The 26250-nt window shown below is 41.7% G+C and overlaps 1 protein-coding gene across 2 annotated transcripts in view; it reads right to left on the bottom strand.

The window, feature by feature from the left end:
* Nucleotides 1–26250, bottom strand: part of ankfn1b (ankyrin repeat and fibronectin type III domain containing 1b) — a 160271-nt gene that overhangs the window by 110766 nt on the left and 23255 nt on the right. Inside the window, exons 1-3 of one of the 2 annotated variants that reach the window (XM_019362706.2) lie at nucleotides 24478–25368; nucleotides 14037–14218; nucleotides 7438–7673 (exon numbers count right to left, since the gene is read on the bottom strand). In XM_019362706.2, coding sequence (XP_019218251.1) covers nucleotides 7438–7673; nucleotides 14037–14218; nucleotides 24478–24596 — 537 coding nt within the window. In that variant the 5' untranslated portion in view covers nucleotides 24597–25368. Of the gene's footprint in view, nucleotides 1–7437; nucleotides 7674–14036; nucleotides 14219–24477; nucleotides 25369–26250 lie in introns of those variants that run through there. The other variant, XM_005448282.4, reaches the window with a different exon arrangement.

Genomic DNA, 26250 nt, shown 5'->3' with positions numbered 1-26250 from the left:
TCTGGAGGACTATTGATCAAGATCGCTGAAACAGAATGACTGGTTGCTTGGAAGCAAAATATAAAGACATGATGGGTGGCTCATTGCTTTGTAGTTGACGATACGACACCCCTGGTACTCCAGTGTGCACTTACTGATTTGAGTAAAATATTTTTGTAGTAAGATGTAGTAACCTTGAGCTGAGTAGATAGGGAGTCAGTCAGAATGAGAGAAAACAGCAAAGGACTGGAGATCCTTTAAATAATCTTTAAAGAGACATGACAAGCGCTGGTGTGCTTTACAGCTAGCTGATACAAGATAAACTTGAAGAGAGCACCAAAGACCAGAGAATAAGATGAAAGAGCATCTCATGATAGATCTTACAGGCAGGTTCTCAAAGTGAAAGAAAAGTGAAGGTGTTTTCACCGAGCACTTTATCTTTTCGTGCCCTCCCCGTTATACAGCTGGTTGAGTTTTCATATTGGCAATTTGGGATCAAGAGCAAGCTAATCATGAAGAAAAATCCTCCCTGCACCAGAATCTCTGATCAAAGACAGCAGAGTCTGAATTCGTGGCCTAAACCACGATAACAGAACTAAGCCTGCAAAACATGAGGAAAAACCTCCCAACAAGCAAACACGACAAACCAATCTGGATGTGCAGAAGCTGGAGTATCTAATGTATATGTAACAATAATTACTGGTGCATATAGAGCTGCAGTTTGGTATAGAGGCAGGCATAGAAAAATTGTTCAGCAATTTGGCAATCATTTTTCAGGGGGTGATTTAGCAAGTTACAGTCTTCCTGGGGTCCAAATTAAAACTATACATCAAGACAGTTTAAAACAATATTAACATTACTCAGGACAATGACGATCAGCACTGAGTTAAGTTCCACAGGTGCTGCTTTAGTGAACATGTGTGTTTTTATCTGTTTATCAGAGGGACCGACCTCTGCACACAGCAGTTTATAATAATTGTTTATGAATATTAGAGCAAAATAGGGCAAACAAAAAGAAAAATGAGAATTAGCTCCCATAACCACTTCTTCCCCTGACTCCATGTTGGCCACACCGTCAGACTAATTACCCCAGTAATCACTGTGTTAATATTATAAAGGGCCTTGAGGCTGCACTCCTCTATCCTATTTCAACTAAAGTTAGTCAGCCAGAGGAAATTATGAAGCTCTCAAAGTGCTGCTGCTGCCCTTTTTAACACCGTCTTCTCTGGCTTTAGGTGATGTTGGCACAGAGAATACCAAAAAATGACATTACTGCAATCATGCTCACAACACGACTTCCCAGGCTAAGACCCTTACCTAGTTTTATACGGGGTTTTATCCATTACCAGTGATCTATCAATGTGAAATGCCTGGCCCATGCCTTAACCAATGTTCAAAAAACCAATTTTGTCAGTGTCTGAAGCTTAATCTGGGGGTTTGATTTTGTTTTTGCTGTTATTTATTCCTCCTTTTGTGCCAGGGAACAAAGAAATCTCATCCTACATATTTATGAATCTGGATTCCAGATATAAAGACAGCAAAGCAGACGGGACGCGGATAAACATCGGCCTCTGTTAGCGGTGAATGCCAGCTTGTTTGCCAACAGGCCAGTGGCAATTAACAAGGTGATTACACACTGCTCTATGAATATTTAACAAAGCTGAGTATCTATGTTATCCTGGTATTTTCATGTGGTACCAGAACATGATAAAATCCTGTCACTCCTGTGCAGACGATTTGTTGCCGAGAGTGTCGAATCATTATCATAATCACAGGCGTGCACTGATTTCTTCAAGGTCACATTTTACCTTTTGTTTAACGCAGGTCTATGATGATGATGCTCGTTTTTCTCATATATAGTGATGGATTCTCTTAATCTGTATAATGTCACTGAGAGTAAACAGCAGGTACACAACTCTGGCCCCACCTGCTGTTCAAGCCTTCTGTTTGCACAGGGCAGCAAATCAGAAAAAAGTTGCTCAAAACGGAGGGTGGCCTTAATCTAGAGGGCCTAAAATCGCTTGTTTCAGACAGAAATGTGGGGCTACATCAATGCCCAGTCAGAAAAACAATGACCCATGAATAATGCAAAGCTGCTTTAACAGAGTCCAAAGAATACAAATAAGGAGCTGGAAATTAGCAGAACTGGTCCACTTTAAGCACTGGAAGCCCGACTGATGAAACACTTAATGTAATAAAGTAAAAACAATAAAGAATCAATTAAAGGGTTGAAGAACAAAAGCTGTGAGCTCTGAGGCTGAGCAGCCGCAAACAAACAAACAGCCCCTCAGCCTCCTAGCAGACGCTTCTGTGCTATGAATTTGAATTTTCAGAAACCTTGCCCTAACCCTACCTGCACCTATGGTATGAATTTGAAAATCCTACCTCACTTGCTTCTCAAGTTATTGTGTTCAAAAACTTGGGTCTTTAGGCCGCCGCCTGCCTGCCCACAAACCGAGCAGGTGGGCAACAACATCAGCCTTTTACAGCTGAGGAGTAAACACTCTAGGTAGTTATTAAAACAAACTAGTCCTAAAATAAAGTAAATTCTGGGCATTCTCAGGATAATAGTTACCAACCTTAGGTGCTAGTTTCTGCCCTCTAGTGGACAAGAATCCCACAGACCTACATCGAATCAGTAATGAAAAAAAAAAAATGCGTTTGCTGGATTTACACCTAACAAAAGCATCCAGTGTGATCTACTTTGAGATCACTGAGGTACACAAGCCATCTTAGGATACATCAGATGGTGGCTTAGCAATGAAAACAAATGGAAAGCTCCATGAGCCACGTGAAAATAACACAGTCCATCCAAACAGTGTTTTCTTCTTTTTTGTCTGTAGCGTAAACTTGTCTCAGACAGATGGGGAATAAACTAAACTGCTGTCGAGCACGGAGAGTTTCAAACTGTGAAGATGCTTCTGTCCTCGCTCGCTAATTCCAAACACAACTAGGAAGGCTCATTCTTATTATGAACACAATATATTTTGTGTTCCCGGATTCACCAATCACCACAAGTGTTTTGTGAGCAGATGGTCAGTCAGGGTATACACCGAGAGTTGAATAAATGTAAATCAGCTGCTTTGTAGACCCACCGCATTCACCACCTCAGCTCAATGCTTTTCGTTCGAGGTGTAAACAGGCTGACTTACAAACAGATAACGTGGAGAAGCAGACGTCACAGAAACACTTGTGGTCCTCATCTAAGCCTCGCCAGTGGCCTTTAAATGTCTGATTTTTCAGAGTATTTCTCATGTGTGTTAAGTGTGTTTTTATGAGCGATTATGTGCGAGCACACTCTGTGCCCGTTTTCTGATAACATAAAGGAGCTTAACCGCAGGCGGCGGTATCAAGTTTCTCAAACCAATCCAGGCGACCCAGAGCCTTTGACCAACGCAGCATGCTGAATATAATTTACCTTATTCAACAGTCTAGATACCACTGAGATTCCTGCCAGTACAGTATCAGGACTCCTGCCACCATGCGAGGATCACATCCACGTACGTGATTTGGTTGAAATCTCTCTTGTGGTGTTTCCTGTGGGTTTCCGGTGAATATGGAAATAATGAAAAACAATTATTTTCGTTCCCTGTGCTTTTTTTGTGTGTGTAATTTTTAATATATTTATTTAATAGAGAAACTATGTGAGTCACCAGAGGATGTCTCAGACTAAAGTGCAGCGAATACGCACGAACATCCCATTATGTAGTTACAGCCATTCAATCAACAGAAATGATACGGTCTGTACTTTGATTATGTGGTTAGTCAGCCTCTTAGCTTGCTGCCATTAGGCTTTGAGTGCATTTGCACATCAGCCACACATTTAAATAAATAAAGGACACACAGGCACATACATGCATACATATTTACACTGCATAGCCAGCATGTCAAGAGATGAAATTACAGTAGATGGAAACAATAACTGTTGAAAGGCACACTGCTGTCAGTGGAGAAAATGATCCTTCCTGCAAATACAATTTGCAATACCTTCTGTAATATTACTGTAATATTACTCTTGTACACTACTGTGATTTGCATAAGGCTTAAACTGACCCCCAACAGGCTTAAAAAGTGTTTTTCTACACAAAAGCTACAACTGTGCAGCTGTTACCTAATGTGCACTGAAATACACCACATAAGGCAAAAAAATAGATTGTGGAATTCTAACAGGCTTGAAAGTCAAGGTTGTTTTACCGCTTTCTTGACCTCCTACAAACATTTTGACTCATCACTCCATAAGACCTGAATTTCATCCCAGTTCTTGTGTAATTTCGCGTACCTCCGCCTTTTCTCCCTCTTGACAGCCACCCTTCCACTGAGAATATTTCTGATGACGCCTCAGGGCAACAGCTAATAGCTCTTCGGCAAACACCTATTTAGTGCTAACATACTATTCTATGCCTGCATTACTGTGGTATTTTTCATAAATTCAGTTAAAGAAATGGGAAAAAATATTGTGTTTTGCAACAAGTTTCTTAATACTTAATACTTATATACTCATATTTGCAAATTATGGCAGACTGAATCAATCATCACTGTAAGATGAGATTACTCATGATTTAGCTGGTCTCTCTCCCCCGGGCTCTCTCTCTCTGTCTCTCTGCCGTCATCCCAGCAGCAGTGTCTGCAAAGGAGTGGAGAGAGCTGCGTCTGTGCAGCTTTGCTCTTCCAACTTTGCCACAAAGCATGCTGTATGAAAGGTGACAGCTAACTGAGGGCGTTATACAACTGTGGGAAACTCTGGATTTTATATATGCAGAACTGCAGAGTTTCTTGACTGTGTAGCTCAACAAGTAAAAGTTGACAAAAGTGCGATTTGTGTTTGGTATCCCGGTGAGCGAGATTTTCACTCACAAGTATACAGCTTGTAACAACATAAAGAAAGGTCAATAGGGGTCGTAAAAGCCACGAGCTGCTTCTGTTGTGGGTAGAGCAGGTGATTACTGGTGTTTCAGTCTAAAATACAAAACAGCTTCACTGTAATAGCTGTTGCTGAACGGATAGCACAGCCTGTTGACCTTGAAGACCCTGAAGACAGCCACTCACAGAGTGTGACAGTTTAAAGGGAGATGGCATTGATATCGTTACAGCAGGTAATTAACTCGGACCATAATGTAGAGTTTGGCAGCCTTACAAACACGGCTTACTTTCTCTCCTTCTGTTCTCTTACTCCTGAAAAGCTTTAGTCTTTTCTTTTTTGTTACAATAACTATAATTCCATATTTAGTCCAAAGAATGAAAAACACTGAAACATTTTTCATTTAAACACCTAATCCGCCTCCATTAGTATCTCCGAAAGATACTGTAGATTATTTCTAACACGCGTGCCAGCAGGCAGGCCTTCTGCAGTGTGGGCCGACTTGCGCTAATATTAAGGCATTGTTTCTCTGCTGTGTCACAGTCAACCTCCATAGCGCAACACTAAACTCTGCAGCACAGCAGTTGTTTGCATGAGGCAGCAGGCTGAGGCGCAGTTGTTTTTGTCACGGCAATTTTCGCGTCGCTCTGGAGAGCATACAAGGGTTGAGCAACAACGCACGCCTCTGAATGTATTCTCTGTGCATCCGTAAATGAAAAAGAAAAGACTTACAGAGAGAAGACAACATATTTAAAGCAGGTATGATGCAGTAGTAAAGTTTGACATTTCCTTAATTACAGTGTACTAGAAGACAATACAACATGAACTCTCACCCCAAAACACCCACGGCAGGTCATCAGATCCAGTGCTGTTCCCATTTCTAGTAAAGATGGTCAACTGTTTAAATGTGATGGAAGTTTATAAAGTGAACTTCTTCCCTTCTATTTTCAGCCCGACTATTGTGCCCACGAACTGATCTGACTCCAAACTGTTGATTGGCTCAAGGGTATGACAGGAAAATAAAAAATGGTGAATTCCATTTAAAGTTCAGTGAAGTATATTCTTGTGATCCACATCCAGCAGTATGCCAGAGAAAAAACACCCCCCACACACCTTAAATTCTCCCACCGAGCTATCCCCTAACCTGTCCTGGTCTCCTGTTGCGCCTGTGACACCCGAGAATCAATTACAACGCTTCAGCTGGTAATGAGGTCTCCAATTACCTGATCCACAGGCTAACGGACAATATACAGGTCTTTAATCTTTCATGCGCCTTCAACAAGCCCGCCGCACTCGTCTGGCAGCATTTCCCCCAAAAGATCCGACGCAACGCTGTTACATGCAGCTTACGGAATTAAGCTCAAATCAAAACATCATTTTAATCAGCAAGTGGGGTAATTATACTTTACTAATTAGATAAAATGAAAGGGACCAGGGCCTGGCAATTTTGGAAGCTGGAAATTAGCCAGCAGCTTTGGGTTTCCTAAGCTGACCACTTGATGGATGTCATTTTAATTGCCTAAGCTCCAAAACTGGAGTAGCTACAGTCCTACAGTCCTCCCTAGATATATATAAAATAGACTTTTATATTTATTTTTACCTATTGGTTCAACTTTAACAGAATAAACTTGAGTGCATATGCATGACTAAATAGGTAGCATGTCAGCTAAATTCATTGTTTTGCAGTATTGTTTCCATTTTTTAGCTGCACTGTGGTGCAGTAGTTAGCACTGTTTTCCCTTTCTGTTTACATTTGGCATGTTCTCTGCAAGTGCTTGGCTTCTTCCAAAACACACGCAATTAGGTTAATTCTTAACTGCCCATAGGTGTGAATGTGAGTGTGTTGTAGTTGTCTGTCTCCCTGTGTTGGACCTGTGACAGACTGGTGACCTGTCCAGGGCGTACCTCGCGTCTCACCCTAAAGTAGCTTGGATAGGCCCCAGCCCCCCTGCGACCCTGAATCGGATAAGCAGAAAAGAAGGGATGGATGGATGGATGGATGGATGGAAGAAGATCGATGGATTTTGCACCATTTTGCACCTTATGCTGTATTCTCAGGATTGTCAGCCCTGGATTTTTTCCATGCGCTCTCCTCTTTATCAGCTTTGATCACCGAAGTTGCTCTTGCTCATTATCTTTCATGTATCAGGAAAGAGCAATAAAGCTTTAAAGAGATAACTTGTTTTTTGGGGGGGATTTTATCATCACATGTTAGCAGTCGCCTTCCCTCAGGGTGGCGAGCCGGATTTATTTGGTAACTTTGAAAACAGCCACAGAGTCACAAGCACACATCTGTATAAATTAATTAAAGATAAGGGAAGAGCGAGTGAGACGAGCTGTCTTCATTTGGGAGCTACTGTGAATGTCTGCATGAAGCTGCACTCACAGCGAGTGAGAAAACTTAAGTCATGCTCTGTCGAACGGCCGTATGTTCTGGGGCCGGGAAAACCTTTAATCCTAAGTGCCTATTTAAATGAGCCGGCTTTGAGATGTGTGAAAAAAGGGGATGAAGGAAACAACGCCATGATGATACAGGATTTAGCTGGACACGGCTGGGTGGGACCGAATCAAATAACAGGAAGTGAGGGAATCAAACTTACAAACTTCCTCTTTAGCTTTCCCTTCCCACGGTTCTGTTTGCCCTCGACCGCAGTCACTGCGCCGAAGTCGGAGCCCATGTCTAGGTGCTCATCAGCTGACATGCTCTTGCGCAGGTAAGCAGCCCGCGCTCGGAAATGGGAGAACGGAGACTGGGAGCGTGGACGGGCCTCAGGGCAGCCGCTATTCTCTGTCTCATTGTCACCTTCCATGTCATCCTCCAAACGCCAAAGCTCCCCTGGATGAAGACAAAAAGACAAATTGAAAGACAAATTGTCTTTAATTTGTCTTACTGAAGACAAATAAAGACATCACAGTGGCATTACAGGAAGGTAACGATAAGAAGAAAGGAGAAGAGGGGAGAAAAAAGACAGGAGAATAAATGAGAGCTGGACCGACTGGACCGCGCGCAATTACTGGAAACTCACTCCACAAATTCTGAGCTATCATCACTGATTGCTTCCATAAAACATTTCCAGAAAGTAATTTAACTTCCTTTTAAGGTAAAATACTTTATAACCGCAGCATTATTCTCACCATGCCTCCTGAACAGCGTGATTATGATTTCATATGCTGGACAGAGAGGGCGTTTTTCTCCAAAGCGCTGACATGATGTCTGAGTTCTCACAGTCACACCACAGAGATAGATGAGTTCTGTCAGAAACTGGCTCAGCTCCACTAATCAGAGACGACTTCCATCGCTCTGCATTTGACGGACGTCAGCCGTCTTGTCGCATCCCGTCTGCAGCGTCTGACCAACGGCACTCAAAACAACCCTCTCAGCCGTATGCTGAGTAAGCAAAATCAGCCATCTTCATCGAGCCATTAACAACGACAGCAGTGAACCATGCTCATGATTCAAATATAATCTCTATGGAGCTTAAGTTATAGTAGGAAAATGAGTGCGTGGTGTACTTCCTACCTCCCCATGAATCACAGTATAAGGTTAAGAAGGTCAAAGTCCACCTCAGACATCTGCTGTAAATACTTTTATTAAAACATCAGATAATTGTGTGCAGTCAGAACCACTGGAGTCAAAACCAGAAAAAAATGTTATTTATATGTTTACCAGTCTATTTGGCTGTGATGCATTTATATGGCTCTGTTCTGGAGAGCAAAACGCGCCTCCCCGCTCTTCCAAGTGCACCTCCCCACACATCCGTGTGCATATGTGGAAAGCTGGAAAGGTGCAGAGAGCAGCAACAAGAGCCCATCAGAGAACCAAACAGGCATTAATGACGACAGACATGACAGGGCCGGCACAAAGCAGCGAGGCTGCAGTGCAAAAACTCCCTTTTTCAGACAGGAGCATTCCTAAATCTGTTTATGTGATATCTTTACCTTATATTATACCATTTCAGTTTTTAGTTGGGTTTTTTTTTAATGCAAATTTTGGTAATTTCCTTTACTGCAGGATTGTGTCCTATGATTGCATTTGGTTTTTACTGTTTCTTTTATTGTTTATGTGGATGATTTCATGAGAGCCTGTCTGTAAACCAAACGTTTCCCAGCAGGGACGATAAATAAAGAAATGAGAAATGAGGTGGCAAGCCACTAAAATCTTTTATATACGCTTTCCTGTCAGGTTCATTAAGTTACAGTCCAGTGTATTATTTTAAAGAAAACTATATTAGTTATATGCATTAAATGGGCTCTATTTATATTCACAATTTATTAGGTACACCTTACTAGTACCAGGCTGGATCTCCTCTTGTCTTCAGAACTGCTGTCAACAAGGTGCTGGAAACATCCTTGTTAATTGCCTCCTTGGGGATAAAGTGTTTTTGAATTTGAATGTCCTCAGACATGATGGCATCACACAGCTGCTGCAAATTTGTTAAATGCACTTCCACAATGGGAATCTCCTGTTCCTCCACATCCCAAAGGTGCTCGATTGGACTGAGATCTGGTGACTGTGGAGGCCATTTGAGTACAGTGAACTCAGCAGAAGACCACACCGGGTGGTCTTCATACACCATATGTTCAAAATATAATGCATCATGGACTCAGAGATGCTCTTCTGCATACCTTGGTTGTAAGCAGTGGGGTTTTTTTGAGCTTCTCTGGCACCAGTAAGGCATTTTCAAACTGCCTCTCACTGGATATTTTCTCTCTTGTCTCTTGTGTGTTTGTTTGGAAAAATCCCAGCAGATTTTGAAATACTCAAACCAGCCCGTCAGGCACCAATAACCATGCCATGTTACAAGTCGCTTAAATCACCTTTCTTCTCCATTTTTATGCAGTTTGAACTTGATCAAGTTACCTTGACCATGTCTATATGCCAAATTGCACCAAGTTGATTGGCTGATTAGTTATTTACATTAATAGGCAGTTGAACTGATGCACTGAACATTTCTTATTGGCTATACAAATTTATGTAGCACTTAACTGTATAGATATAGTGGCTCCAGTGCAGTAGTTTCTACATTTGCATAACAATTGAAAGATCCCCAGTTTAATCCTGGGAGGATCAAAGAAGAGCACACTGCTGTGGACACATGTGGAGATACCTGCTGTGGCGACAGCTTGTGAATAAGCAAGGAGCTGAAAAGTCATTTTTCTGTTATTTATTTATTTTTATTTTTTAGTACACATATAGCTCTTGTTCCCCTCACGCCCTGGGGCTCAAACCTCTGCAGGCACCCCGCTCTACCTCCAGTGCCACAGCTGCTGCGATTCATTATTCATTATATCCATTATTAAAAGAGTAAAACTGCAGCTCTTTTGGCAGTGAATGTTTTTGTGTGAGCTTATGAATGATCTCCAGAGTGTGAAATATAACCTCCGTATCAGTTCCACAGTCTGAGCCGCAGCCAAAGCCGGGCCAAACAATAAAAGCAACAAAATGACTGAGCTTTGAGGCGGCCTCGTCCCTAATACAGGATGTTGCTTAAATCCACAAACCGAATGCAGCTGGATTATTAAACAACTTGGATTTTTAGAAAAAGTTGTCTGCATACCGGAGACATAAACAGAGGTAGAGAGAGAAAGAGAGAGGGAGGCAGCATCATGGTCGATGACAGTGGTCGCTAGGCAACAAGCAGCCACGTGAGACCAAACTCTCTCTCAATTTGATATTTTCAACAGAGCAGGAGCCGTGGAAGAAAAAAGTAGGCAGCGAGACAGACACCAACACGCCATCAGAGCCAGATAATTAGTCTAGATGTAAAAGGACATAAGATGGAAGCACTTGGACTAAATCAACCAATCACTGACAGAGAGCTGAGTTATTAGACGTAGTAAAGGGGAAGATTTATCAGATCAGAGCAGCGAGGGCTCGGGATTCACTCCATGCTACTCGGCCAAAGTGGGTTAGTGATGACATTCACATAGTTCAAACTGCAGGCAAAATAGGACAGAGAAATGTAACGAGAGGGAGGAAGAGGGAAGCAGGGACGCTGGAAGTCTCTTTCAGAGACAATGGATTCACTTCTGCCATACTCGCTTTATTCACTTTAATCATGAATTTTAACCAATAAACTCTCTTATTGTATTAAATGTAGTTTATTACTGAACCTAAACATCTAAATAACTTTATTACATTTATTTAAAAAAACAGTTTCACACCACCATAGATGGAAGTGGCGACATTATTCTCATTTAAAGTTACAGATTTGTATTCTTGGACCACACTAGAGAGCTTTTACATGATTCACAGATCAAAATAATCCTCACACAACCCCTCAGTTCACTCTTTCTGAAACAGGACATTTAATCTCTGTCACTCTTCCTATTACGCTACTTCAGCAGGTACAGAAAAAAATTGTAAAAGGTGATGTTATCAGTATAGGAAAACCTTAGATCCATATATATAGTCTCCTTAATCTTAATAGTTCACTTATAATATAAATAGTAAAAAACATCAGTAGGTTAAAGCAGTATATGCTGTACACAGTTTTTACGTGAAAAACCACGAAGTTAAAAATAGAGCAACAGACTGCAAGCAGACCAGCAATGAACTGAAGAAACACCTGTGAGTCAAGGCTCAGGGCACAGCCGAGCAGTCTCACACAGGAGCTGGTGTTAACTAAAGTTGTCGCCTCGCTTTAGTCATCCGCAAAGTGTGCAGATCAGCTGTGGACTCAGTAAACTAGAAAAAAGAGAGCACTGGCATGAGTTCTTTTTACAGTATTTTGATGTGAATTATTTTGAACACAATGTGAATTTCTCATTTTTAATAATCACAGTCAAATCCAGTTTATTGTGACACACCAGTTTCTTGTATGTAGAAGGTTTTTACAGATGGGTGGGTCTGCCGTACTTGCAACTAAGGCTGTGTGCCTGAGATGAGCATAATAATCATGTCAGTTCTCAGTGACATCACACAGAGCCAAAAGCAGAAAACAGCTGTCCAATTATTTTAGTATATTCACCTATGGTATCAATTAGAAACTCCTACATTGGCTCGTTCTCGAGTTATCCCGTTAAGTTGCAATATATCTGACCTCTCAGGGCCACCGTAGAATAGCCTGGCCTCGCACAGCTTTCTATGAAATATCATGATATCATTTTAAGCCTACACCTCAAATAGTAGGTCCACCTTAACATAAATCAACCTTGACTTGGGTGTTTAGGAATAAAAGCAATCAGAAAGGTTTACTTTCAGGTTGCTTGATCTTATTATTTATAATTTTCTGTACACATGTATCATGTGAGGTCCCATTCGCATTGGTTGAAATTTGTACCGGCACTGACTGCAGAGCGAAAGAAAACAGCGAAAGAAAGCGTTGGCAGAGAGAAAAGCCAATCAAGAAAGGGGAGGGGGGGCAAAATAAAGCCCTTGCTGTGTCAGCATGTCGTCCCCTCTAAGCCCTCAATGACCTTCACAGTGAAGAGAACGAAAATATCAGATATTTTCTGGATGAGATTTTTTTTCATTACAATGTGAGCAGCTGTTTTAGCTCATTTCAAAGTTTTTACCACCTGCCTACGTCTCTGCCAATCAGGTGGGACTGAATGACTTCAAGTGGAACCTTTTTTTTTCTTATTTTATTTAGGTCTTCCTCTCTGATGCTGGCTGCGTCTTTTTTTGGAGTTACATACTTCTTTTCTCTCAAATGAGTGCAGAGTGCAGTTTCAGGAAGAGCTCCTGTGCAGATTTCTCTTGTATTAAACATCACAAGCGAGAATGATAACGTGGCATTTTCCGCCTTAATCCAACATTTGAAATGTGCCAAAAGTCATCTCTTCTCTCAGAGCTCCATGCTGTCAAGCTGAATGACATCAGTCAGCAGTGACAGTGAACGTGTATGTCTATCAATACGTGTGAATGAGGAGACAAGCGTTAGGATGTCTAGCTCGATGTCTAGCCTTGATCTTTAGCTTTGAGCTCTGGTTTGATGGCGCTGGCTTGTTCAGGGTTGAAGGGAAGATTAGTTTCCAAATCAGGCACTTTGAAAAAGTGTCAGAGCTGCTTGAAGAAATGATAAATGCATTGCCTACATAGTACAAGCACAGATTTCATGAGAAATACTTTAAATTGGCCACAATGTTTAGTTTTTGTCTTAACAGATAATCAAAGATTTGCGTTAATTCACTTGCATTCAATCGAAATTTCCCCGATTCATTTCTCTCCTGCCTTCAGTTTTAGATGTCTGCTATTGTGGTGTTTCTATAGAAGAGCTCTTTTTGATCTATACAAATCAAAGCCCAACTGTGAGGGGCTTTCTTTCACATAAAATCCCTGCCACCTATAAATGTTTTCATCCTCAAAAAACACCCTCATTTGTCTTTAAGATGAAAGCCGTCGCTGTCAGCGGGCTTACACCGTCAGAATTCTCCATGACGGTTTCCCCTCTCCTGGGAGGGAGCGGCATTTGATTCCTACACAAGAGGAGGAGAGAGGAGAGAAAACAGTGAAAGGATATACACTGTTTTCTCTTGTACATGCAACTGCTGAGACAGATGGCTGCTGGGCGCTCTCAGCCAAGTGAAGCATAAGACAGAATATCACAGAAGCGATGCAGGTGTGGGCATTTGAAAGGAAATAAGAAGACTTTAGCTTAAGCTTTTACTGCCCTTTAAACTCTTGTATCGCCGCCACAAGATCCTTTTCAAATAACTAACCATTTGAGTTGTGCTCAGGTCAGAGACTGCCATTTCATGATGAAAAATGAAAGACAGAGCAAAGTTCACCAAGAAAAAAAGAGCATTTCTAGGTTAATACCCTTCTATAAACCCAAGTGGCAAATTTCATACAGGGTGCCTTTACACTTGCTGAGTATCTGCAAGCTGCTTTGCAACCCACCTCCGCCACACTTTCTTCTTTTCATGCTGTTTCTTACTTTATCCATGCCCAGTGTGTTTTGAGCAGGGGTCTTGCTGCTGTTGCTGCTGCTTTCCCCACCTCCATCTTTCCATAGATACACCATAGACAGGTGGAGAGGTCTCACCACGGGGTCAATTTTCCCTCAAATTACTGCAGATTGAAATTATAACCATCTTTTTTAGACAAAAGTGGTCATGGCTTAACCACAAAGAGGTTAAGAGCATCACAATATCAAGCGACTTCTAACAAGTCGCTTGATATTGTTTCTCCAAACGCTGTTAGCTGATAAAAAATAAGCTAGCTGTGTGATGCTAGTTTCCATTTCGTCTTTACCTGCAGGTGGCAAAGTGCAGGCCTTTGAGTGGCTGGTGGCAACTGGAGGACTCTTCATGCGCGGAGGACTCCCGCCAATGAGATCAGAGTGGTGGACCCTGGAGACCGTTGGAGACTGGGGGATGCTGGGGAGGGTACGCGACTTAGCCAGTATGGGTCTCTGTAGCTTCCTTTCCAGCGACCTGCATAGACAGCATAAATGGTCAATTGCATGGATCGTTACAATACCGCAGCCAAATCCAACATCAGCACAAACACTGACTCAGGCACATACTGGTAGACAAATACAACTTACTGTTAATGAGCAACGAAAGCATCTTTGCCAATCAATAGCTAAATTGCTTCCACCTCAGTATAATCAACCCGAAGGTCATTTGGAACACTAGAACAGTAGATCAATAGTGGACTGAACACTGTCCAACGGGACGCAAATCAATGGCTACAATCACAAGATCGGCTTAACGAATTGGTGACAAGCACACATCCAGGCTTACTTGTGTCTTTTTTATGTTAATATTTTTTCACAGGAGACTGTTTTCCTTGTGCTCTCACAGCCGTGCTGCGTTAGACTGCAACAGATGACTGATATTACATACAAATCCTCTCCGAAACATTTGTGTCTCATTTATATTAGAGACTAAGAATCTGAAAACAACAAACTCAGTACTGACTCAGTGCATTGAGTCCACCTCCAACGCCACTTCCGATCAGCTTGATGTGCTGAGATTTAATGAAACGTGGCCGGCATAGCAGACATCAGTCAGCCTGGTGGAGCTGGAAGACATCTGACCTCCAGACTTTTGCGTGACAAGCCTGGGTACTAAACACATGATCCCCAGCTGAAAATGAGTTGAAGACATGCGAGCTGAATTCTCAGAGGCTGATTTGTCCTGAAAGCTTCAGGGGCAAGTTTTTATCTGTGATTAAATGTGTGTTTTGTTTTAATATATACACAAATGTATATATATATATATATATATATATATATATATATATATATATATATGTATGTATTATCTCATATCATAAAATATGAGATAACTGTTTCATTTTGAGCATTTTGAAGATGAAACAAACCACCACTTGCAGATTTGGACAACAAAACAAGCTGTTAAATTTCATAAGCCGGCATAATGGTGTGTCATTACACCAGCATATGCCTTAGAGAGCAAGTGTGCCTGCATGCAAATTCCAAACCTCTCTGTCTTTTTGGGTGTTTTTCATTTCTCCTCTCTCATATGCCGTCTAGTCCTGTTTGTTTCATTGTGATTTGTCAGCCCTACAACCCAGATTACGTTCCGAAAACTAACAACAGTTCCACATTTTGACTATTAGAATTGCAGTTTTGCAATTATTTATAAGGTCTGAGGCAGAAATTAACTTTACTAATTTGCTGGGAAATAAACACAAGAGTTAAATGTTGCAGTACTGTGCAAAAGTCTTGAGTGAATCCTCATCCTTTTGTATTTTGCTCCCAAAGAGCCAGACTTTCATTGTCATTGTTTAAGTGTTCTTGAGCCATAGTTCTCCAGGCCTTGTACCTGACCATTTTCAGAGGAATCTGTTTTTTGTTTGTTAAGCCACTTAATACTTGCCTATGAATAATTCAAACATTAATAAGGCACCTAACTCAAGGGCTGAGCCAATATTGTGTCTACACATAACAGACACCTTGGCAAAAAAAAACAAAAAACATTTAAAAATATATCTTCAGGCACTTTGTTACTAGCAGCCTGTTGCAAAAACACATTATTTATTCCCATTCTTTAGTTGAATCTATGAAAAGATATGAAAAGAAAAGACACAGTTTGGCAGGCATTAAATATTTTTGCACCAACAAGGACATCAAATTGCCATATTTCAGTATGCTGTGCACTGTGTCCTTAAAACAACTGAAGAAACTGAAACCATGCAATACCATCTGAAAAGCATCTGATTCACAACAACTTTTTTCAGCATGGGAATAATCCTAAACACACTGACAATAAAGTAAAAACATATCTGCTTAGAAAAACACAATGCAACAAAATCAGTCATGGATTGGCCTCCCCACACCCCAAACTCATCATTATTGAAGAAGAGCTTGGAATGACCTTCCTGAAGACTACGTCAAGAAATGACAAGAAAGCTTTCCTAATAGGGTTCAGTGTTTAGAAATGAAGGTGGTCATACCAAATATTGACTCTCAAGCTCAACAGAATTGTACAAACTCTGTGTTTGTCTTATATATACTCCATATGTTTGCACTTTTTAGTGAATCACTGCCTATTTCCCATCTCCATAGTAAAATATAAAGAAATGAAGAGTGAATTTTGCAGATGACTGCAGATCATTTACTAAGCATGAATGATGACTATCTCGAGTTCTTGGCAGGCAACCTTACGGGGATTACGGGACTACCTCTATGAGCTAATGCAAACATCTTGTTTTTAAGTGTTCCCATTCAAAACATTCAAAAACATATACTCTACAGATAAATCTACCTGTTACCACCAGAGCAGGTAGAGTAAGGTAAGAGCTCTTAAAGGGCTGGAAAAAGCAGAGGCCTGTGCAGCATGTACACATTAATCACAGTCTAGATTCATTCAGCAGACATCGGCCAAGGCCCCAACAAACTAAATAGGTTGAGTGAACCACACAATAAAAACTAGAATGAAATTCTGTATTCTGTATAACAATAATTCTATAACCTCTTCAAATGTTTCAGACAAGCTCACAGCCACTGATTCAAATCATATACCATCTTGTTCCATTAAATTTATGTTGTCTCCACTGTGCTGCTGTTTATGTCGTGCTGTTTTTCTGCTTTGTGGGACATTTATTTTTATGTATCATAATGTGTTTCTAACTGTTATGCTCAGCAGAACAGGAGCCTGCTGTAAACCACTTTAAATTGAGTCAGGCCAGTTAAACATGACTTATTTTATGTAATAAATGGAATGATTGAAGGGATAAAAACACCTGGGCGGACTAAGGGACAAACAGAAGCATCGTGTATACCATGTTGTGTACATTACACAAGGACGGGCATTAACTTGTTCATCACAGAATGATTTGCCATCGCCAATCATTCACTGTGGACTGGCTGAAGCAAATGAATCACTGTATACTCCCATTACTGCATAGTAAAGTTGCCTGTTTAATCCAATTAAACATTTCCTGTGCCGATTTGACACACAAGCAGCTGTAACTGGTAACTGTCTGCCAGGCTTCACTTCCACTAATTCGACTCTACCTCTCGACAGTGTTTGAGGGGCTGGTGCATCTTGGAGCGCTGTTATGCAATTATCAGGCAAATAACATGGTCTGCTGTGAGGTTACTCGTACTAAGAGATTGTCCAAGAAATCCATGTGCTCCAGTTTCAAGGAGTGAACTTTGGGTATTTTATTTGTATGTAATTAACAGGTATCTGTGTTCCTGAGAAGCACACATACCATCTATTGATGCAACTTGCTAACCAAGCTGATAGCTTAGAGTAAATCTGATGTCTTATCCAGTTATGTTGATTTCTTGCTCCAAAAATAACAAGATATCAGCAGCTAAAAAGCTTAAAATTATGTTTTTCCAGCAGGACCTCATAAAGCAACTGGCCTCATCGCTATGGCTACATCCATCTTAAATATATAGTCTTTCTGCAGGAGAGCATGCAAACGTATCCCTTTAAAGAAAACGTTTTGCGCTGTTACATTTAATTTGACCTCAAATGCAATGCAAAAATCCCGGGTGTCAAAAAATGTCTCCTATGTGGTCCGAAACAGGGTGAAAGACTGGTAACCGTGGCGATACAAATTCAGAAAATGAACAAATTTCATCAAATATCATCAATCTGATGTAAGCCAGACATTACAGCCTTTCTTCTACACACAGGATCATATCTAATCCATTAAAGAGCTTGCCTTTACTAAAGAAGATTATTAGTCATTAATTAATTCATGAGGAAATCCAATGCTGCAGCTTTATTAAGAAGTGCATGCACTCAGTGGTGAATAGCAGTCTTTTTGGTACCAGCATGTTTTTACAAGCCACTTCAGTAAAACTCAAGTGTGCCGTGTTTGAGGGGGGATACTTATGTTCTCTTTTAATTCCCTTCGATCGCTGGCTCAGGATATGCGGCGTAAGCTCGGGGTTTACTCGGCACTAGGGAGCTATCAGGTAAACCAACAGCGGGTGCAAAGTCAGCACATCTGCAGGTTTGAGAGGCAAAGCGCTGCCGGCAAGGAAACCGAGAGCTAAAAGAAAACACGGGTGGTGAATTTGTGAATGTTTGACACTGACAAACCGCGTGGTGTGTAATACTTTAACGCTGACTATATGCATGCATGCAGGACTTACACAAATAGAAACTTTGATAGTAATGCAAACTGAAAGCTCTCTCACTCCTCAGCAATCCATACTGACTTGCATGAAAAACCATCTGCCCGAGGCACACACACACACACGCACATCTCTTCTCAGTGAGCATAAGATGAAATAACTCAGGGTCCACGGGTAAACAAACGCACACACGTAAAACTGCACTGACACACACGTGCGCAAACACAGTTGTTGGCCTCCCACCAGCACATCATGATGATAACACACTGTGCTGAACAGCCGGCCCAGGCCACTCTGACAATTTGGGCTTCACTCATCCAACAAACCTGTTGCTTAGCGACTCTGACTACAAACAGGGGGGAGACGAGAGATCGCCGGAGAGGCTTATTCTTGCTTCCCAGCAGCAATTTATACTTTTATAAAAACAGTGTCTCGCCCAGAGTTGCGAGCATCGAGTGTACCACGTTTTGTGGGGTGTTTTTTCTTTTTTTTGTCACCGAATTTATTATCGCTTATATTTCAGTCGAGCTTTCTTTGGCAGTGTACATTTGTGCGAGCACTCTGAGTGAAATAATATGACACTACAACAAATTGGTGACATTTTTTTTCTTAGAAATAACAGAAGAATGCATGAAGAAAAACATTAATTACAGACGTGGAGCGGCTCACGAGGAAAAAAGGTCACTATGCAGAGAGATCTTGACCAGGAGTCAAACTTCTGACCTTATTATTGAAAAGCAATGTTTTTATGTGGTGTGGGTGGTTTGTGGGCTACAATGTTACTCCTGGATTGGCATCATCAAGCCTTAACAATTAAACTGATTTTGCAACAGTGTTTGAAAAAGACAGGGAAATATTCTGCACGTTTTATGTTTGAAACTGGGAATGAGTGCCACGGTGATGTGACAAGTTAGGGGTGGACTTATGGTGAATTTGTGGTTCTGTGGATGTGTCCTTCAGTGTTGGAATTGCTATTGGTCTACAGAGAGCTTGGCACGTGTGCAACCTACGCACACGTGCGTTGAACTTTGGTTGAAAAGTGGTCCGGAACAGGAAAGTGGGAGAAGCACAGACGGGGGCTACAGAGGACAGTTTTCATTGTTTTTAGCATTCGGCTTCACTTCAGCTCTCTGTGTGTTCAAAGTGTGTGCAGCACAACAGCACAAGAAGTTGAAAGACATTGCAGCCTTGTAGAGTAGCATCGATCATAAGTGAAGCCTGCCCTAAAGTACACCTTGCATTTTGACTCTAATGAAGCGGTAATAGCATCGCGTTTTATTCCATAGGATAAGAAACTAACACATGAGACCACAAGCTTGTGGATAAAGTGTTTCACGAGGTCATAAATCAGGTGATAAGTTGGATCCTTTTCTCACAGATTTATATACAAACAGACTTCATTATGCAACAAGAAGTGCCGCCACCTGCTGGCGATTAGAGCAAGTGCAGGTTCAAGGCACTTCAGCATTGAGACGTGTAAGCTCTGTCTACTTTTTATATCCATTCTCTGGTAAAAACAGGATCACGTGTTTATTCGAGTGTTGTTGTGTTTTAAGCACTCACCCGGTTTGTTTTCCTTGTTTTTTGGGGGGTGGAAGGAGCACTTCTCTATATCTTTGAATGCTTGACTTAACATGAAAAGATCTCAGGAGGGATTGCAAAAAAAGCCTCTGTTCTCTGTCTCAGTGCAGACTAAAATTAGCTTTGTTTCTACAAGAACACATTCTGGTGCAACAGAAGCACAGCAATTTGTATTAGTGACCTATATTAATTCCAAAAGTAGCACGTGCAGTGCTTCAGTCCTTTTGGGTAATCTGATGTGCAACTGTTGAAGTATTTTTCCATTGAATGCTATGTAAGTGTTCTTCCAGGCTCAGAATGGGTCTCTGGGAGTAAATACACACAGCAGTGAGTCTGATCACCACATGCACAAAGGCATTTAACAGAAAACAGTGTTTGATTAAAACGAATGTACACTATGCTTAAAGTAGATGAAGCGCTAGCTAATAAAAGACATTGGAGGATGGGTTATGCAGACTTTTGAAGAAACATCCTATGCTGGGGATAGAGATGGGGGTTGGCTGTGCTGGTGAATGTAGCTGCATAGAAAGAACTATCTATGGTGCTGAACTGACTTATAGCACACTCGCAGAGCACAGCAAGTGCACATCCTCATACTTGTTTCTACACATGCCCACGTTTTCATGCTCCGAACTTCAGTTCCAAACTTCACATGCTTTTATGAATTTGTCTTCTTAACAATTTTATAGATTTTCAAAAGATTGCAATCCACAGAAATCACAGACTCGTGATGTCAGTGTAGTATTTATTTTATTGTTGAGTTTAAATGTAACTTATTGAGAAGAAATTGGTCAAAAAGAAATAAGAGCAGATTAAGTGACAAGCAGGAGAAAAGGCTTTTCTACATTACGCAAAGATGGACATTAACTTGTTCATTACAGACTGACTCACCATTACCCATCATTCACTGTGGACTGACCTTCTTGTCACTATACATTATGCTAATGGTTGTACCTGAGAGGGCCCATGCAGCAGTAAAAGACGACTGAAAATACAGCATGTCTCATGTAGTAAGGACATTTTCCAGTTACTTGTTTAATCCAAAGCCTTTAGCACTTTGTAATCATGCTTTTCTTACAAGGGATGTAATCAGAACCAGTACGTCTGATATCTTTAAATACCAAAATTCAGGAAAAGCAGTGGTAGTTGTTTTTTGTGATTGTGCTGTTTTGTAGTTTTTCCTGTATATACTGAGCCTGCAGATCTTCCCGGACTGACAGGGGCAGTATTGTAGTCTTGTCTAGTCAAGTCTCCATTGGCTAATATATTTAGAATGGCCAACGTTGCATAAATTCTTAAAGCTGTGTTGACATTGGAAGTTACGGGGCAACCAGCGACCACAGAAAGCGAATGACTTTCAATGACACGAAGCATCTACAGACAACAGGAAGTGGGCGGGACCTGAGATAATGTTTTTTCAACTTCCAATTCCGTGTTAACTCACATAGCACAAAGCATTTCGAAGCTACCGCTGTCTGAACACATTCAGCTCCACCTAGACATTACCACGTGCGCTTCACATTACCGTAACTCCTCAACCATTTTGAACTAGAGAGAAAATTCAAATGGTTCCTGAAAGATGAGATTACTTCATAACTTTACAGCCAATATTTAAAAAATAAGTCCAGGTGCCCTGTATGATACTTGGGTGTTAAAGGGTTAGGGAGTTTATGTTTAAGTACATAGGTCACTCTTTGCTACTGTGATACTGAATTAGGTACTGAGAATCACCTAACTCTACTGGCACTGGTAAGAGCCATCTGTGACATTTCTAATGGTAATATGGAAGACTTACGAGGGCTATGCGACCCGCGCTCATTGTTTTAAACTACTAAGTAGGCTGGTTTGTTGCTGGACTAGCGGACAGTCTCCATCCACTGACTGCCCGCTAGAGAGCCACTCTTGCTGTACCTCAGGTTTCCATCACTCTCACTCTTCGCGCTCTTCACCTGCTGGGTACATCTTTTGCAGCGGTCCTAGTGAAAAGCTAAGGACACCTACTGGGAAAAACAAAAGTGCTATCCTCTCCATGCTCTGGTGTCACAATCAAGCCTTCATTATCCCCCGGACATTTTGTACCCAGTACGTTCTGCAATTAGCATTTACTTCAAGTGTCTATCGCCTGTTTGAAAAGGTACATATCTCACTGAACTCTGTCAAGCACAAAGCTTTGAGGCCATTCTAGACAGGCAAGTACAGCATGAGCTCTTTGTTAGACAACTGTAATGCTGGAGATTACTGAGGCCAGATTTTCATTCATCCACTGAAAACAGAACATTGTTTGATAGCTGTCCCTGCTGAAGTCACCCTCTTTCTCTGCCACCATTAATAAATAATACATAAATCTCTATTTTTGGCCATTTTATTGCCCTTTTTTTCTCTTCCCTGCTCCTATTCATTTAAAGGCAAAAGAGACAGCTCCAACTTCAACAAAAAAAGGTCTTGTAGCAACTCTGATAGCCTCAAACCCCTCTGGCTCCTCCTTTATGCACGACAGTGTACCGAGAGAACAAGCACGAGAGTGGGGAAATACAGAGGGAAGGAGAATGATAAAAGAGGCCGAGCGAGAAAGACTGAAAGTAAGACTGGAAGAGATTGAGGGGCGTAGGAAGCGGGTGGCTTGTGAGAAAGAGACAGTGAGTGGGAGAGACAGAGACAAAGAGACAGTGGGGATGAGAGATGCTGGATTTGTAATGGCAGGGAATGTGAGTCTTTTTTTTTTTTTAAATACACCAGATGTCCACCCACGTTAACACTTCTCCTGTGAGAACGATACGAGATTTGATGGATATATTTTCAAAGTCTAGAGTAGTGGCACTGGTGGGAGTTTTTCACACTGGGGTTCTGATTTTCATTTTTATGCTGGTTGTATAATTTAACACTGACTCAGACGTAATTTTGGGTTCTTGTTAAGAGCAAGGCAAGGTTGATCATTAGAAGGACAGTCGTAAGCAAAAATAGAAACACAGAGCTCTAAACTTAGCGCCGAAGTTTTCCCGTTTTCTTTCGGGGCATTTAGTTTAACGGTAATCAGAGTGAATAACGTTGTCTTTCAGAATTCAGGACGCTAATTGCAGCGCTGCAGCACACAGCAAGAAGTTGTTAGATCTTAGTAGAGCCACGCAAATTGAGTTTGCAGGAGGGTGTGGACAGCTTCTGTTTGACACAAACAAAATTAGCACTGTTGCGGAGGAAGCAATATTTCTAAATCCATCTTCATTATGAATTACAAGACCAATCCGAGAACTAGAATTGAAGAAGTAGAGTTTGATCGAATGTCAATTATGGTCACAATCTTCTCTTTCTCCCTAAACTACCACATTGGAAAAATGGTTCTGTAAAACACCATGATGTCATAATTTGGGTACAACATGTAATAACTTAATCAACTTGTCCTATTACATATTTGTAAAATGTTTTCCTAATTAGTGGTTGAATTCAAAAACGTGTTTTGTAACCTCAATCACCTAACTCCAAATTACAGCCGGTTCATCTCTGAGTCAGAGCAGATGTTTGTGCCAGATGTAACGACATTTCTTCCAGGTGGTTCCGAGATATTGCATTCACAACAACGGGGCAGTAGTGGGGGTCAGAGCACGATGTCACGGTGACCGTTGCCTTCGACGACGGGAAATTGAATCGATTCACTCTCGAGTAGGAGCACGTGCTGAAATTTGAGCAGCCTTTAAGAGATATTGCATTCGGGTGAAAGGTTTGACCGGCTGGACGGTTACCAGAAGAAAAAAGAAGATAATAACAGTCCTGTTTTTGAGATGACTGTGATTTAGAAGATGAAAAGTAATTTAAATCTAGTTTACCAGGGTGATGCCAGAGTAGACCGTGATGTTAGTTCTTCAAACTAAAACCTGAGTTATTGGCACCTGTAAATTTGTCTTTGGAGAGCAATAACAGCAACAGTTGTGGTTGTAAATACGTGCGTGTGTGGTAAAAATAAGGTGAACTGGGTAGACTTGGCCAAGAAAGACTCTTTGCGTCTCCTTCTCTATATGGAGCCTATTGACTTCCTCTCTATTTTTGTTCTGTGCAAACGCTCCATATTCAACTGCACAACAGTGGGAAGAATCTATAGTAGCTACCACCGTGCCTGACAGCAGCTATCCGCCGCACCTCCACACTTATGTAACTCGAAGCTTGCTCACACATGCATACAAGTACATGTTTACGTGCACATACGGCTACACAGTCACTTTAAAGCCTCACAGTCCTGCAAAACATACAAATTTGCATGTGGCTTATTCATTTAATCGTTTAGATGTTTTTCAGAATGTTACATACATATATTACACTCCCTTCAGTATATATTTGACTGATATTACTTAACCATTAAACCCTGACACACATGTAGAGATACAAGTGTGTGACCAAGTGGCGCACACCCTTAAACCTCTCATGTGCACATGCTCATTCTGCTGCACTGAAAGTCACAGGATACAGCCAAGTGGCAATGTTTACAGCCGTGGAGACAACAGTATACACCAACCAGGCATAGTGAGACAGACACACACGTAGACACACACGACTTACCTGGCCTCGGCCACAGTGCAGCAGTAACTGCCACTGCGCCGCGAGCTTCTTCCCACCCGCAGCTCCTCTCGAGACTTACGGCGATTAAAGTAGTCTGTGAGTTTCCCAAAACTCGCCATCTTTTTCGCTTGTCGCTCACCTACACCTCCCCGTCTCTCCTTTTTTTTTCTCTTTTTAAAATGTTGATCCGTAAAAAAAAGAAAGATTCGCTTCTACAAAGCTCCTCTGTGCACGACCTCCTGACTTACAGTCTGCCTTGCGTTACTTCTACCTGGATTCAGTTGTGCAGTCTGGCATCAGCTGCAGGTCCGACTTCCCCCGTGCTCCTTCATCCCTTTTTGCCAGAACACTTGTGCAGAAGAACGAGGGCTCTCTGCCGTTCCCTGCCTCTTGCTCCCCTTTCGATCCGTCTGCTGCCGCACACGGCGCTTGTACGCTGATTCTCTTAAAATAGTAACGTTTGTAACTGCCTACCAATCGACACAGCAGGAGCAGCGTCTCCCCCAGTGGACAGCAGACAAGAAGGAGGAGTGGGAGAGAGAGACAGAGAGGAAGAGAGAAATGACAGAGAAAGGGAGGGTTCCTCAGTGTCGGTCTTCTTGTGTGCTGAAGGAAGCAGGGCTGGTGGGAGAACATGAGCTGCTATGATGCTTGTACCTAAGCCCACCCCCCTCTTTCTCACTCCACGTCTCTCTGTTTTTTAGTGCATATTGGCTGTGATGCCCAATTGTGCGCTCTCTCGCTCTCTGTCTCTCTCACTCCCTCTCACACACACTCTCTCTCTCTCATGCATGCATTCTTTCACACACAGCCCCTCGACTCTCGGTGAGCAGAATCACGGCGTTCGATCAACGCTGGTGAGCAGGTGCCAGCGGTTGAGCATTTGGGTTCATCACTCTGTCTCCAGCCTCGATCTCTCTCTTCTTTTCCACCCCCTGTTTCTCTCCCTTTGTCACACACACACACACACACACACACACACACACACACACTCGGATTCAACCTAAAGTGCACCTGCTCCACCATGATAACTTTCTCCAATAGCTTGTCTTTCAATTATTTGCAGCTGAGCGTCTTTAACCCTGATTTTTTTTAACCAGTAATGAAATAGAAGCAGATTTGGCTAGGACCACCAGCTGGTGGACACACATATTGATGAAATTAAAGACAATGGCAGGATGACAGGGACAACAAGGGAAGTGCAGCAAGAAAAAAAAAATATGAGGATGGATGAAAAAGAGGTATGGAGTGAGGGCTATTTGTGAAGTGCCTTTTAGTGATTCACTGTGTATATATGTGTGTCTCCCTCCCACACATCCTGACAGCTACCTACTCTGTCTATTCACTGTCTCACCCTGACTATATTTTTCATTTTTATCTCCAAACATGTGATTGTGACCTCATTGTTTCTACCTCAACCATAAAAATCTCTCATTTGCATCTTTTCCTGATCCATTGGGCTCTAAAGTATGCCCATGACATTTACAGGTAATGGACAGGGCGCATGGGCGCAAATAACCAACACTGCAATAATCAGCTGCTTCTCCACTGAGCCTCTCATCCTGCAGTTTGGACGCCAGGTCATTAGTAACAGTAGTTTCTGTTCTACTCTCCACCTTTGACGAGCTCCTAAGAACCCTTTACTACAGGTTCCAACAGAGGTATTTTTCACCCCTATGTCCTCTTAGAGAGTTAAAACAGCAACTTCTCAGGGAAAAATGATACCAGAGGCGGTCTTAAAATAAGGGGATTGTCCATTGCTAAACTGAACTG

Source organism: Oreochromis niloticus, linkage group LG8, assembly GCF_001858045.2.
Source record: "Oreochromis niloticus isolate F11D_XX linkage group LG8, O_niloticus_UMD_NMBU, whole genome shotgun sequence".
NCBI classification, from domain to species: Eukaryota; Metazoa; Chordata; class Actinopteri; order Cichliformes; family Cichlidae; genus Oreochromis; species Oreochromis niloticus.
Note: the sequence above shows the minus strand (reverse complement) of the source record. Positions and strands in the feature narration are given on the sequence as shown.